We start from the raw sequence: 16681 nt of genomic DNA on the forward strand, positions 1-16681 counted from the left end.
AGTTTGTTCTATTTTCATTGACACTGCCAGAGAGGTATTCATCGGTTTATTATTATGATGAAAGTACACAATCAGACTGAGATGTGTTGTTTTTTTTTGTCTCATCAAAAACGTTTGAGAAATTACAATATTCTATAAGAGTCAATTTATTTCTATCTCTCAAATTCACTCGGCAAGGCCAAGTTTATAAATATTTGGTTGAACTGCCAAAATGTTCAAATATACCTAATGTCATACTTGTCGTCGTAATTTTTTAATGTTCTTTGAGCTCCCCAAACTGACCGGACGAAGAATCTGAGAGACGTGATGTTATTGGAACCCCTGACCTTTGATCTATGGCCCTTCCATGTATCGGCACTGCATATGACTCCAATCTGAACTCACTTTTGCCCTGTGAAAGCCAGAGGCAGAAAAAGCAAACAACTTCGGACTACAGATCCTACATCTTTCATTAAAAGTACTTTATGTTCCAGGATAAAGGTCAGCCTCCTCCGAGATGTATTTAACCCTTTTCCTCAAAGCGGGTTTCACAATTTATGTTTGAGCTTTAGTCAAACCAATACCGTAATGGTTCCCACTTGAGACTCGCCATTCATTTCTTTGGGCAAATGTCCTGAATGGAGCACAGAGCAGGCGTCGAGGCTTCTCGGTCCTTTTATCTTTTGACCGTGAGTGTTTAAGAGGGCCGCTGGGAAAGCCGAAGGCTGTAAAAGCTGGAGCCATCTGAGTCACTCGATTGTGATCGTGTGAGCCTCACAGCGACCTTCAGAGCCTCGGGGCTGAGTTATAACCCTGCGGCTGCGTGTCACTGTTGCTGTTTGTCTCCTCCAAGAGCAGTTGTAAACTTACTCTTATCCTATGCCACAGGCACGTAGCCAGTGTGGAGCCAAAATCAAATATGTCTTTTTTTTTTTCATTATCTAGAGCAACGCATTGTCTTGGCACAAGACAAGGGTTGAAATATCAATGGCTACCTTGCACCAGGCTTTTGTTTCACACCTCTACCCGGGAGACCACAGCGGGGACACATTCTTTTCGGAACAGGATGTTAATGAAAGAAAAACAAGGAGAATCCAAAGGCTTAGGTTGTCTGCGGCCCACAGATGTTCACATACACGACATAGGAGTAGTGGAATCGAACAGAAATGTGCTGGAATGCATTACAGCATCACCACCAGATTGCATGCAAAGTGTTCCAAATGGTGACTGGATGTTTGACTCTCGGGATTTGGGGGTTGGGCGGCAAACCTGGCGTTCAAGGAAAGGATGTTTACGAACGTGCCGCTGACCACCATCAAAACACAGTTGAGCTCATCTCCTCATATGCTGCTGATGAAAGTGTGTTCTCCAAAAACACAACATGTGAGGCCCAGGCAACCCAAACCATCGGACCCCCGGGGGCCCCTGGCCTCCCCCACTCCCACATTACCAGATAAATGTCTCGCGTTTTTCTCTGAGTGACGTTATCTGTGCAGGACTGCAGATGTTGAACGACCCGTGAGCTGGTGTTCTTACAAAGCTTGATCCCACCGAGGCACATTTTTCACTTTTCTATTTTCAGAAAGTTAAGGAGAGCAAAATAACAGATCTTGACCACTTTTTGGCTCGTTTCCCAGCTGCATTTGCCACCTTCCTCCCAACCTATATCTCTTTACATGCTATACATTCCTGGAGAATTCCTGAGGTGTGTCAGGAAGGGTTCAAAAAGGGTTTTCTGTACAAATCCTTGACAGAGTAAGCCAAAAGTAGAGGGGGAAATATTTCCATTATCCTATAAGATGATATATACATTTGTAATGCACCGTGTTCAAAAGTGAGTAACGTACATGACAAATGTAAGTCTTAGTGCTTAAACTACAATATTATGATATCGGATAGCATACGTTCAAATTTTGACTGGTCAACAACAGTGCAATGGGAAGAACAAAACATTGATCCTATCCATCCAGGTGGGGTACGCCTTGGACTGGTCCCCAGGACACATGTAAACAAGCAACCGTTTACACTAACAATCTAACCTACGTTTAATATATTGTGGTCGTGGGTTGCGCGTTGCCCATCCTTGATTTAGATCCGTGAATTAACCTTGCTTGCATTTGTAAAGGAAAACACTAAAGGCATGTCCACGCAGGATGTCCAAAGTGGTAATTTGAATCCTGAACCTCAGAACTTTCAAGCAGATGTGATAAAGGTGTTGCCCAATACAAAAAAAAGGTCATTTAAAAAAACAACAACAAATATTTTCATGGCAAGGATGCAAAGAACTGCACTACGTAGACTTCCTCTTCCTCATTGACTCCATTGTGACATTCAAGTATGATGTCAAGCTATTTAAGCAGCTGGTACGGCGAGCGCCATCTAACCGTTACAACCTCAACACAAGCAAAGCAGATTAGGGTCAAACTTTCCAAACATTCATTCATCCATTCACCAGCATATCCTTTTCAGGGTCACAGGAAATTTGAAGCCGATCCTAATTGATGAAAGGCGGACTCACACTGGAGTCAAGCACTTACAGAGTGGTTGTGATTGGGCCACTGAGTGGGAATTGAGTTCATAAGAGCTAATCAATGTTTCGAACTGAAATGTCTTATAGTTTCACATGTCTGTTTATTGGGACCTAAAACGTCTGTGGCTATTTGACCAAAAAGTCTTTGGCTGTATGACGACTGTCTTTTCGTGTCAGCGGTCAAACAAACACCGGACAGTCAACATGACTATCATGAGTGTAAAATGCAAGAATACCTCCTGAACAGTGTAGCACAAAGTGCCAGACATTTCAACACTTTTCTTTCCAATGTTTTTCTTGGATTATTTTAAAGCCAAACGTTAAATTGAAAGAATTATGATGTGGCTTCATCTGGAAGTACGGTCTGGCAAAGCAAACAGTTTTTATTAAAATACTTAATTTGTGGCTGTAAAATTAATAGTTGCTTGGTTACAAAAAAGAAAATAAAGAATTAAAGGGTACATAGTAGTGACGTTAAAGGTGAATGATGTAACCAAGTGTTGTTACCTGCACACGTGCTTCAGTCAGGTCCGTCCGTAGCGCCAGCTGCTCACGGGCGTAAACATCTGGATAGTGCGTCTTCTGAAAGACCTTTTCCAGCTCTTCCAGCTGGTAGCTGGTGAAGGTGGTGCGATTGCGCCTCTTCTTGCCTTTATTGCTCTCGCTGCTATCATTCTTATCATGGGGGTTGGCTAAATCAGCGCCTGGCAACCTATCAGATGTCGCGTTGACACCCTGATCCTTCACGGCCAGGTAGCTCGTGTCCATTGTTGGATGATCGGAGAGTGGAGTCAAGTCAGAATCCGTTAGATGTGAACTGTCTTTACCTAGAAGACAGAGAGCAAATGAAGCAATGTTAGGAATTTGTAAATGGAAGGAATATAGTGGCGGTTTCTGGCATAAACTGCATTGTCGAGGGCTGTGGCAAATTAGCCCCAAACTGAAAAGAAAATTGTTACCTAAATGGTTTTCTATTGTCTAACGGCACGATATGTCAATCATTGGTTGGGGAATTTGAGGGCTAGGGTGGGGGATTGGGGAATGATGGGAAATGTAAGCTACACTTATTGTAAACATGGAATGGAAAAGGTCAAAACTAAAAGGTGCAGTTTGGATAGAAAACAAAAGAGAAGGTGAAATGAGCATACAATATACGCAGGTTGATTTAAAGATACTTTTATTCTTAATGACTAGACTGTCCCATGTTATTTTGTAGGGGAGGGGAGTTCTAATTTAAAACTACAACCTGTCATGGAACATTTATTGGTACAGTGCTTTATGACCTGTTATCATGTTGTTGTTTTTTATTATTAGCCCCTTGTTAATATATTAGCTTCATGCAAGATATGTGCTTGATTGCTTCTGATACTTCTGAGAGAAGATTTGCCCAATCTAATGAAAGCCAATAAAACAGCTAGACTGAGAATTTAAAAATATCATCATGTTCCATTTTAGTAACAAAATAATATTTTTATTAGTGTTTTTTGTGAAGCAATTTACTGGATTGAGAGCAAGTTAATGTGTCATTATGATGCAATACATTTGTCAACCACCAAGAACAACAGGCACAATAAGACGTATTGTACATTCAAAACAAAACTATCAAAACGGAACATTATTTTTCTGTCGCCACATTAGATGTGTGGCAACAGAAACATCCAGTGAGAACGGCATGAGCTCTTTTCATTACCTGCCAACAAAAATGTACATTCAAATCCCAATATAGTTGTGTGAACGTGCTGAAACTTTAACTCTACCACCACTGGCACCATCTGAACATTTTCCATTGTGCCGCTGAAGTGCTTGAATTTGGCAACTTTGCATAGCTCATAATTCGCCAGTAGGATTTATGATGGGGTGGAGCAAATGCATTTCTTGGTCTTTAGTTGCGAAATGTGTTGGCTTCCAGTGTTAATGTGAGCACTGATTAGATTTCCCGTCATGATAGATGACATTCACTTTCGTTCGCTATAGATCATTCTCTGATGTTGTGAGGTGTGTGTAGTTCGATGTGACAAAGTGGCTCTTTTAATTGCAGAGAAAATTTTAAGATTCAGAGATGCTGGATGTCTGCCATGCGGCGTCACCTGAACTGTCATGCTGAATTTGCAAAGATGTTATTTCTGGCTACAAGAAACTAAACACACTCACTTAATGGCATTGCAGCATGTGAATTTTCAAACCTCAGACAAATCTGCGGCAATAAATCTTCATGACCATCTGTCTGCCAGCGTCCATCAAAATGATCCAGTGTCTTACTCATTTTTGGATGTGATTGCATAAAGTCGAGCGTGGGATACCAGAAAGTTTTGTCTTGGTGCTTTTTTTTTTTTGTGTGTGACTAATTGCCAACATATATGCAAAACCCTCTCAGGTGATCCATTCAGGACTCTCAGTTATGTTTGCATTCATGCGGGCTCTCGGCTTTGGGTCACTTACGCCTACTGACCCGGAACCAACACGCATGGCAGGTCACTCAAATGTTAGAAGTGGCTATGGTGATCCAACATTCAAAACATGTGTTGTTGTTTTTGCTACACATTGGTGCAAAACATGATGCATAGATGTTTGTTTAGAAGTGATTAATCATCTTGTGAGTTGCTTCAGGTAGATGAGATAGACAGCTGGTTAAACAAAAAAACAAAAAAAAGCCAAATAGAACAGGCGACATGGTACAGAAAATGAATCCATCCATTCATGAACCTTGCACAGGTTGACAACTCAACTAACAACCACTAAACAGATTAGATGAACAATTAAGCTAACACACATGATGGTGCTTTTGGAACGTGGGGGAAGAAAAACCGCACAGGGAAAGCATGACAACACCAAGACGTGAGCAGTGTTTCAAACCCAGAATATCACTATGAGGCTATTTCCACCACAGATGATTATATCAAATATCCAATTTGGTCACTACCATTCATAGTGTCTTCTATCATCCGTAAAAATAAAAAATAAAATTTAAAAAATCATGAAAAAATAAAAAAAACAAAAATACATTTCAATAAAATTCATTTTGAAAAGGCCTCAATTGTTAAGGAGATTCAAATTTTACACACTAACTTCAAGCAAATGCTTCTTTTCACGCTGCTTGTGAGAGAGATCAACCACTAAAGAACTAAACAAGCATTCTTTAAATTGATGAAAGGAATGCGGAATATCAGCCCATCAGAAAATCAATCAGGTAATGGAATTTGCAAGAGCAGACTTTTTGGTGTTTGACTAATTTGGAAAAAAAAGCTTAAATGTCTCCAAAGTTGGTGACACAACTCCCTCTGGGAGTCCGGCAGCGGGCTCCTTGTCCATGACTCATGTATATGGTTTTAGACCCCAACGTCCTTTGCTTTAAAATTCCTGCATAAACAGTCCTAGTCGTGATCATCATATTTCTCCGCCGGATAGCCGCAGTCCTGTCAGGTTGGTGAGTAATGACTACTAACTGATAAAAGACTACTGTTCATGTTGCATTTTGGCAATGAAGGACCTAATGTGCTTTCTTGAAAGGTTCTGCCGCAACGGGAAAATAAGAAATGCTTTGCTGAGTCTTGCAGCACATGGAAACTTTTATCATGTCTGAGTACAACCAACCGTCATCTCCTTTCACTAAATTATTATGAGACCATCAGTTCATCTTCAGCCTACACCTGTGTAGCAACACACGCCGAGTACGGCTATAAAATAATGATTTGACTTACAGCTGCACAAGTGAGAGCACATGTTCCAGTAGTTCTGAACAGAGTATTTCAATAGTTGTGACTCGCATCGTATTTTTTTTTACACCTCTCCCAATATCCTATTACAACTATTGCATGATATCTGACGTGTTATTTTGTTGAAATATGAATTCCAAACAATTGTTTGAAGGCAGCACATGTTGTATCAAACCAAGTGCCATGGAAGAGCCCAATTTCTGCTCCGATTCGTGTGTGTGTGTGTGTGTGTGTGTGTGTGTGTGTGTGTGTGTGTGTGTGTGTGTATATATATATATCCATCCATCCATTTTCTGAGCCGCTTAGTCCCCACGGGGGTCGCGGGCGTGCTGGAGCCTATCCCAGCCGTCATCGGGCAGTAGGCGGGGGACACCCTGAACTGGTTGCCAGCCAATCGCAGGGCACACAGAGACAGACAACCAATCGCACTCACACTCACACCTAGGGACAATTTGGAGTCTTCAATCGGCCTACCAAGCATGTTTTTGGAATGTGGGAGGAAACCGGAGTGCCCGGAGAAAACCCACGCGGGCCCGGGGAGAACATGCAAACTCCACACAGGGAGGGCCGGAGGTGGAATCGAACCCGCACCCTCCTAACTGTGAGGCGGACGTGCTACCCAGTGCGCCACCGAGCCGCCCATTTATATATATATATATGTTATATTTAAAATATATATATATATATATATATATATATATATATATATATATATAATTTCATTTTATATAATATACATTTATACACACAAAAAATATATATACATATATATAAATTGTTTAAATATATTTATATATATATATATATATATATATATATATATATATATATATATATATATGTATATATATATATATATATATATATATATATATATATATATATATAATTTTATTATTATTTTTTTTTTTAATTGCTCAATAGCTCATTGGTAATTTGCCTAACCTGTCTAACTAAAGAAACAGCATGGATCAACTGATACATCATTGTGTCTGGTGACTATTTTTTTTTTTTTTATCATTTGAAAACACCACTGCACTGAACCCCCCAAAAAATGAAATGACACCAGAATTGAAACTACAAACATAAGTTGACCGACCTCCAGGACAGTAAATCTGTGAGGAAAGAATGCCTTTGTACGTCTTTTGTGGGGTTATTTTACGGTCTGAGAAGAAGGATTGCGAGGGAACATAAAGCTTCTGTTGGTCTCCCGCTTTGCTGCAAGATATTGAAGAACATAAACATGCACGCATCAAACTACTGGACATTGTATTAAAGCCTCACCAACAGGTCTGGCTTCAGTCTCTCTACTGTTGCACCCAAAACATACGTATATTTACATCTCCTCTGATCTTTGTGAAATGGCAGCTAGCACACTACAACTGGCACTTTCTGTTGACTGATGCCAAGCATATTGGGATAATGCCGCGCACACTCCTCTTCATAAGAGGTGTAAATTTGGAGCCGTCTTGAAATCCGGAAATAGTCCCACTGTCTCACAGACAGAAGATCGGCAAACATCAGCACAATGCTCTTCCCCCCCCCACCCTTCCAATGTGAGAGACGTTCACTTTGAAATGCAGCTCTGCTGACTGAGCACAGATGATCTATCGCAGCAGGCTGTGTAACGTTTATAGACTGTGAAAAGAATCCATGAAGTCCAAGACTGATAAATCACATCTCAAACACTTTTCCTTCTTCGTACACCCACCCTTGTCTCGCTTCCAAATGTTTCCTTCGCCCGCTCGAGCAAAGATGAACATCCTTCATCTTGTGATTTTTGTGGTTTGATTGGGGAGGGGGGTGAACATTCCATCTGAGAGAACAAAAAAAAATCTTTATGTTTGAAAACTCACTACATCGCTCTATCGAAAAGTACACATACTTCTTAACCTGTCGATATGTATTTTTGTTGTCATTATTGCAAGTGGCTGTTGAACTTTCAGTTTAAAATACTGTGCAGATTAATGACTGCATGTATTGTGTTCCTCTGAGAATTCCCTGAGAAATTATGTGAAAAGTTATAGATTACGCTGTGTTCCAGGCAGACGACTTTCCATTAGCTACTGTGAAATATTTTACATTCGTAAGTGTCAGTGCACTTTTTGCTGGTTCTGCATGTCTACACAATCCCCCTACTGCGACACATATTTTTTAATTCAAAAATGATTTTGGATCATTTTTAAACTATGGGGTTTTTTTTGTATTTTATAGTCAAACTGTATTTCACGATATTGGAAACATATTTTGACATGACTTTACTGCTTACACTGTTTTAGTTGATCCTTTTGCACTTTGCCTATGAAAAAAACAAAACACTGTGAAAAGTTATGAGTACAATAATTTGCTTACTATTATAGTCTAGTACTTTGGGGATATAAGGCAAAAAAAAAAAAATCCTACAGTTAGCACCCATGTGAGCTAGTTAAAATGACATCTGGCTAAAGTTGTTAAAATTTTAAATTTTGTTCAGTAAGGCATGATATTTTGATGTTTGAAAACCCATACCCGGTAATATTTCATTCTTAGTCTACTTCTATTTTCAGAATGGTTTTATTTTAGAAGAAATTATACAAGGAAATCCTCAAACAACTGCATATCCCATACTTGACTCTTTAAGATATAATAAAAACGCATTTGAGACTTTTAAATTGGGTACAATCATCACAGATGTTTGATGGGTTTTTCTTTCTTTCTTTCTTTCTTTCTTTCTTTCTTTCTTTCTTTCTTTCTTTCTTTCTTTCTTTTTTAAATAAATGTGATCTTCAGCTGTGACGTGACAAGAAAGTGAGCAGAGGAAGTTCTGGACTGCTTCTTACCCCTGCTGCTCTCACCGGGCCATGCAAAGCGGGCCCTAATGCAAATTGGCCTGCCATAGCTGAAACTAAATAGTAAAACGATCCTGAGTCCTTGTCACCTCCACTCATGTCACGGACATACGAAAGTGTGTCTCAGTTGTCTGGGCCTCGTGGCTGGTTCCCATTACCGCCTGCTCCAACCAATCACCACGGACGGCCGTTACAGGATAGCGGAATGGACCTGTCGCACCAGCTTAAAGATGGCGAAAGGGCACATAGGCGGAAAATGAGGTCCAAGGAGAAACTTTATGCACTTTATCTCTAAAGAGCCATCAGTACACTTAAAACTCAACATCAATGTAGATACACTCATCTAAACCCAAATAAATAAATAAATAAATTAAATAAATAAATAAAGTAAGATATTCTTCAAGTTTTAGAAAAAGCACAACTAACTTAATTATGTTAAATTGGTGTGACATGTTCTACCTTTAGGAGTAGCTTGAACGAATATCTTTGGATTAAATTTTACATGCATCCCTTTCAAACATAAGATAGAACTTAATAGACTGAAGTCATTTCACTATTGTCCTGTTTCTAATTTTTCAAATGGACTATTGCCATTGTGGCAATTATCATCAACGTATTTACAAATGGTTGACAATACAAAAGAAAAATATGGGTGCAGTTAAACCTTTACAAGATCCAACTGGAACCCAAGTGTTGCAAAGATCTGCGCAATGACATTGCAGGGCCTCAAATGGATTTTCTGTGGCGTGTGTGTGTGCGGGGGAAGCGGCCTACGACCCCAAACAGATGAGACAGGAAGCTAAAGGTCACACGCTGAGGGGAGACACGGACACATCAAATGAAGAAATGTGACGTCTCTCGAGGATAACAAAGACTTGGAGGGGCTGCTTGAGAGGGAATTTTCCCCCGAGACTTTTCCGTGCATGACTTTGACCATTAGTTTTTGCAGCACTTTTGTTAAAGCATACAGAGTTTAAGTCTAACTGTACACAGAGTGTGTTTTTGTCAGAGGGTCTGTCTAATCAGTTTTCCTTAGTAACGATGGGGAAAGCGGCATCGGAAAACAATATTTACAGGGCCATTGCAGCCAAACATGTCTCGTGCAGTTGACCTTTCATGACATTACCACTTTTTTTTACCCCTTCCTCAAAACCTTGTTCTAAACACTAATAAGATGAGGAACGTGAACATTTTATGGAGAAACTTTCTTGTGCAACGAATTGCTTTTATGGGTTTTCCTATTGTAAATCCTGCTGACTTTGTGACCTAAATGTGGTTTTTGAAGGTTAAGTTTAATCATTTCACCTGGGTTCGTTTATGTTTTATTAAGCCCTATAAATACTAATAATAATACGGATACTGACATAAATGGCAGCGCTATTCCAAAATTGGATTGTAATACATGGAACTGCATTTGAAATGTTCTTAATGAATGTGTTTGATACTGTTATTCTTCAAAAGTCTGTAATTGATTAGTTTATTTTTAATAAATTAACAATGCAATAATGTAATATAATAATGCATATTTTTCATTCCAAAATTAAATGTTATGTAGGCACTGTAGCTACGTCTTTAGAACGATCACATTTCTGATTTCGGAATGAAAAGGCCTCAGTTGAAGCGGATTAATGAACAACTATTAGACATTTTTACAAAGACCAAAAAAATATATAATAGGCCTATGCTCGTTATGAATTAAAAATAGTAATTGATATTGATAAATATAATTTTGATATTGTGTGGCCTACTTTTTGGTTTAATCTAAACTTTTATTGATGAATTTAGTTTTCTGAAGTCTGCTTTGGTAGCGTTGAAAAATTATTTAGTCTTATTTAATAGCACAGATTGCATAAAACAAAAAGACAGGCTGGAGTGAAAAGAGGGTCTTCATCCAAGAACGGCTCAAAGACACAATCACTTTCCCCCCCTGACTATTTCGATCTGTGCAATTCAATCATAAATAAATATTTCATTTAACAAGGTGGTTTGCAACAATAAATTATTATTTATTTGCTTCCTTATGTATAATTTATAGCTTGGACCCTTTCGAAAAATGAGCATCAATTTTAATCACGTCCAATGAAACGATTGCGGAATTGTGTCATTGTCACTTTTATGTGATGTTTTACTTCCTAGTAACACGATCGTCTCTTTAGTGTTGGACCTTGCTGTTCATCCCCAAACGTGGGTCAAAGTTTTATTCGCCCCCTCATTCGTGGCCCATTTCGGTGCAATTAAATGTAAGTGGTCCCAATAAAGCCGCTAGAAACACCACGAAAAAACGAAAAAAACACGAAAACCTGATCATTCAATTAAGGCATCCCGGTTCGATATAATGAGGGATTGTTATACAGATTATCGCATTTAATGAGCGCTAATTTGATGAAGGCAACGTGATAATCGGGTGCATAAAAAAGACACTCTTAATCACGCGCAGAAAACATTTGGAAGCTCCACGAAGCATGTTGTGCAAGAATCGCCAATTTTTCCTGAAATCTGCGATTTCTCGCCCGCAGCATCCTCCACAGTAATTCGGGGGGAGCGCCCGCTCCGCTGAGACAGAAAGCCGAGGCCCACTCACCATAGCAGGGGACGATCTCTGCGCCTTCCCGGTGTCCCTCGCCTTCCTCCGGAGGTGTTTTACTGGAGGACCTGTGCGTGAAGAGGTGGAATTTGCTGAAAGCAGCGTGACCGGCTCCGGCTGCGTCCAATGAGTGGCACTCCTGCTGGAACGGACTCCGGGGCTTGTCTCCGTACGCGTGACCTTTGTGGGCCTGCACGAACGCAGTGGGGCTGTATTTGGTATCAGGGGATGCTGGCAACGTCCTGAAGTGTTCCGTTTGCTGGTCCCGAGTTTGTGCTGCAGGAGGACTATAAAATGCATCCATGGAGGTCATGTCGCAGCTGTATGGACTGAAGATCTCGGCGCTCATGCCTAAAAAAAAAGTGGTAAAACTTTCTCTCTCACTCGCTCGCTCGCCCTCTCTCTCTCTGTCTTTTTGAAAAGGGAAGCTGCACACACACGTGCGTGCACACACTCAAACACACTCCTCCTCTGTAGTTTACACGCACACATTCAAGCATGGGCCTACAGCAGCTGGCTTTGGTTATAAAACCATTGAGAACTTTTCCAGGAACACTGTCGTTGAGCAAACACCCCCTTTTGGTCTGAGGATGAGAAAGACTCGATGAGGATGAACTACCGCCTCTGAGTCTCCTATGCCAAGTGCCAGTGACAGGGACGAGCGTGGACCATATTTGTGGGGGAACTGTGGGGAGGGGTGTCAAAAGGGCGTGACACGTGACATCCATTGAGTGGCGAGACAAACACATCTTGTGAGTGATGGCGGGAGGAACACGATTTCATGCTTCATCCGCACTACTTCATTAAGGGCCACCGGCCCCTCGACACGGGCCCCACAAATGTCGGCACCACGAGGATTCAATTACTTCATTCATTATCGTTTGCATTCAAGAGCATCTTCTTAATAGATTTATTTTGGTGCTGTATTGAGATGTGGATTTTAACCCCAGGGTCAATTCGATCCAATGTAAGAATATAATCATATTATACATAATAGTTATGTAAAAAGAGGTAAAAACAATTATTATAAAATATATTCTTAGTATAGCACTGCACTGCTACATTGAAATGGGACAAAAATATTAGAAACAGCCCTCACAATGATACAAAGCAAATTAACAACAAATTAACATATATTTTCATACCTCACTGAGGATAACAGTATTGTTGTAAACGCAAAATTTTATTCATGCAGGTTTGCATAATGACGTATATGAAAATGATTTGGAAAAAATGATGGTAGGACATCTCTATTATTAATAATTTATCAATGTGTTAATTATAAGCAATGTTCCTCAAAAATAATATTTAGTTATTGATTGATTGATTGATTGATTCTAAATAATCATATTGTTTTGCTTCTACTTAGTTTACAGTTTTCTTTTAACATGTCACTGGCTGGCTAGGAAAAGAAATTACACTGGTCAACAGCATCATTTATCAGAAATTGCTTTAAGTGTCTCTAAAACGATTTTTGATGATGATTTATAAATTGTCTTGTCTAGCACATCGTGTTTTGGGGATATTTTAATTTTTTTGTTTTTGAAAACCCACCACAGTTGGGAGGTTCAGGGTTTGAAGCTCAGCTCCAACCCTCCTAATATGTTCTTCCCCTGCTTATTTGTCGCATGGTACTCCTTCTTTCTCCCATATTCAACCTCCTATGACCTTGCATCCTCATATATGAACTCCACATATTACACAGGTGTCAAACTCAAGGCCCGGGGGCCAGATACGGCCCGTCACATCATTTTATGTGGCCCGCGAAGACAAATTGTGCATCAAATTCGTGTCATTACTAGAATTGCAAATTGTCTTCACTTTTAATACTTTTTTAAAAATATTTGACCAGTTTTTACTTGTCTGATTTGAAAACGTATGAGGTGCTCATACATTTATTTGAGTCGACAGTCATAATTGCCCTCTGAAAGAAGCTATAACTACAATGCGGCCCACGAAAAAAATTAGTTTGACACCCCTGGTCTAGACCAAATTACTACATTTGGCTCTTCAAGGGCTGGATGGATGGACGGACGGACGGACGGACGGACGGACGGACGGATGCTGCAGTTATTTTCAACAGTGACATAAAATGTCTGTGCTGTACTCCTGTGCCTATCAAATTGTTTTAATGCCATCTGAACAGGTGGTTAACTTAATTGTGTCGTTCACATACCTTTGCTTTTAAACTGTGGTCAGAGTTTTACAGCCATGAACGTCATGCTAATATCAATCGCATATGCTGAAGATGATAAAAATAATGACTACTTATAATGCTGGGTTAGCAAATATCAACAGGCAAACACAAAAAACAACAACTTGTGGTAGCTCAGTGTCAGTTTCACATATTTTGCCCAATCCCACTTGTTTCAAAACATCCAACCAAAGTGAAATGGATTAACAATATCCCAATCACTAAAGTGACAATTAGAAAATCATAACGGAACAAATCTAGCGTCATTTGGAGTAAGGGGGCTCACATAATAATAATAATTCAGTCAACAGCCACAAGACAAGCCTCTAGATTCTAGAGTCTCGAACAAGATTTGAGAAGTTGATGGATGCATATACCAGTCAGAGAAAGAAAATTACATGATATATCCAGAATAATGACAAATTTAGTTTGAGTGAATAATAATAATAATAAAGACTTTTCTAATAATAATAATAATAATAATAATAAATATGTGTATAATAATAATAATGAAGCCTTTTCAACACGGAGTATGTCGTATGTTTCAACTATTCCACTCAAACGGATATTAAATTACTTTCCACATGTCATCAGCAGGACTCAAAGCAGTAAAACGCTTCAGTGCTAACATGATAACCCTGATTGTTGTGTAATCTATCTAGCAGCTATAACTTTTAAAAAGACACAATGTGTTTTATTTTTTCAATCATTGGACTCTCTCACCTTACAAGCAACATTGTGGGAGAATGTGAATTCCAGCTGACTTTTGGGCAAGAGGTGGTGTATACGTATATACATACTATACAGCCCGTCACAACACTGCAAACAATCACGAGTGCATACAAAGATGAACTGTCATCTGTAGACAAGTTTATGTAAAATCAATGTTTGCATTTTGTAGCTCAACCCAACACATTTTTAAGAGCCACTTAAGATATTCCTAAATAAAATAACTTTTGACCAACCTAACTTTCACTGTGCTGTAATGCAGGGATGAGCAACTGGCACCCCACTACCACACACTAGTAGTAGCCATTTGATTTAAAAAAAAAAAAAATATATATATATATATATATATATATATATTTTTTTTTATTTTACAAACCCAAACAACAATTACAAATAAGCTGCAGATAAAAATGCGACATTTTTGTTTGCACAAAGCTGGTCTTTTAGGGCCAAAAATAGGTCTGCAGGGTCAAGACCATTTGCAATTTGGGGTCCAGGGCTTTGGAATGCCCTACTGATAGATATCAGAGGTGCTACCTCAGTAGAAGCATTCAAGACATGAATAAAAACACATTTTGATGCTATGTCCTTTAATTAACCTGTGCTTGCCGATTTGGCCGCAGTTTGGGCTCGCCGCCCCCCCGTAGACAAAAACTTGTGGTTCACCTCCATCATTTAGGTTAAACACTCGTTCAATGCCATCCAGATGATTTTGAAACAGTTCTTTCAATGTCATAAAATCACTGCAACACAAGACTTTCTTGAATGAATAAGAAAGGTTTGTGCAATCAAGCTTTATATTTGTATTATCCTTGCATCCATTTTCTATTTGTCCTCATTAGGTTCAATATTTCCTCTCTGAAACGAGACAAATATTTTGATATATGATAGTGATGATGAGTGAAAAGTCATTTTTCAAGTTTTTTTTCCCTAATTAGAAGACAGCTGTTTTCCAAAGATCATATCACAGTAATCTCATGAAGAAATATATTCATAGGGGGAAAATGATCATTTGTGTTTTCTGGCAGTGAGATATACATTTGTCTAATACCTTCGTTTTCTTATTTATTGTGGGCAAACATATGAATAATTCTGACCTTTAACAAAAGATGGGAATAGTTGTGGCTACGTGAATACAAGCTTTCATAGAATGTATCTTTTAATATTCTTTTCATTGCCGGACACATCTTATTTGTACAATTTACAGCCATGACCAATGTTTTTAGGAAGTCCAGTGTCATCATTTTTTTTATGTCGTGAAATGTTCCAGCTTTTACAAGGAAATATATAAAGTCTTTGTCCTCAGGGCACAATGAGTGAGCCTGTTGGCACAGCCAGTGGCCTTGACATGGCCTTTTAATGCGTATTCTAGTCACATCCGTCTTCCAGATAAATTTGCAAGATATTTGTGAATGAGGGGGTCCAAAAGAAAACACAAGGATACTGATATATAGGCGCCAACCCACATCCTCACTAAACTGTCAACATCGAACATTAGTCTCCATTTTGACTTTGGCCTGTGGCAAAGCAAGTTGATTGAGGCCTTTGATGGGCATTAATACCGTACCAGATGGCTTTTGTTCAGAAATGGAAAAGAACATTAAATAGAAAGCGGAAGAGGAAGGAGTGAGGTCCACAAAACTGATGTTATTTCATTATAACCTACCGCCCCAAACCCCCAGAAAAAAAAAAAAAAGACTTTCCAAGTGACAAGAACACTCTTTCGCTGCAAACTAAGCATCATTGGCTGCGAGTGCAACATGGTTTTATGAAGGGACTCTAAAGTACTGTTGAAAAAACAGATAACTTCTCAGCGGCCAAAAGAAAAGACATACCTGGCACGATGGCAGTCAGCCTCTCCCACAGTAAAAACAAATATCTCACAATTGCAATGGGCTCAACTGCAGTGTTTGATCTCCACCACAAGCATGCATTTGCTGTATTTCTGGCACATCTCAAAATCTTATCGTCACATCTGGTCACTCTGCAGTTCAATGTCATGATGTATAAAAGCCAGCAATTGTTTTGCATTTTCTCTTTTATCGAGAAATAAAATAAAATCTTTGTCCAATAAAAACATAGACAAAAATGTGCATGCTTTTCATGGCATTGCAAGGTTATGTG

The 16681-nt window shown here is 39.2% G+C and overlaps 1 protein-coding gene across 1 annotated transcript in view; it reads right to left on the reverse strand.

Moving 5' to 3' along the window:
- LOC125967050 (homeobox protein aristaless-like 4) overlaps window positions 1-12282 on the reverse strand; it is a 22194-nt gene extending 9912 nt beyond the window's left edge. Inside the window, exons 1-2 of the mRNA XM_049717738.2 lie at window positions 11632-12282; window positions 3017-3336 (exon numbers count right to left, since the gene is read on the reverse strand). Coding sequence (XP_049573695.1) covers window positions 3017-3336; window positions 11632-11983 — 672 coding nt within the window. The 5' untranslated portion in view covers window positions 11984-12282. The remainder of the gene's footprint in view (window positions 1-3016; window positions 3337-11631) is intronic.
- Window positions 12283-16681: the final 4399 nt, after the last annotated feature.

This window comes from Syngnathus scovelli, chromosome 4, assembly GCF_024217435.2.
Source record: "Syngnathus scovelli strain Florida chromosome 4, RoL_Ssco_1.2, whole genome shotgun sequence".
Classification (NCBI taxonomy): Eukaryota; Metazoa; Chordata; class Actinopteri; order Syngnathiformes; family Syngnathidae; genus Syngnathus; species Syngnathus scovelli.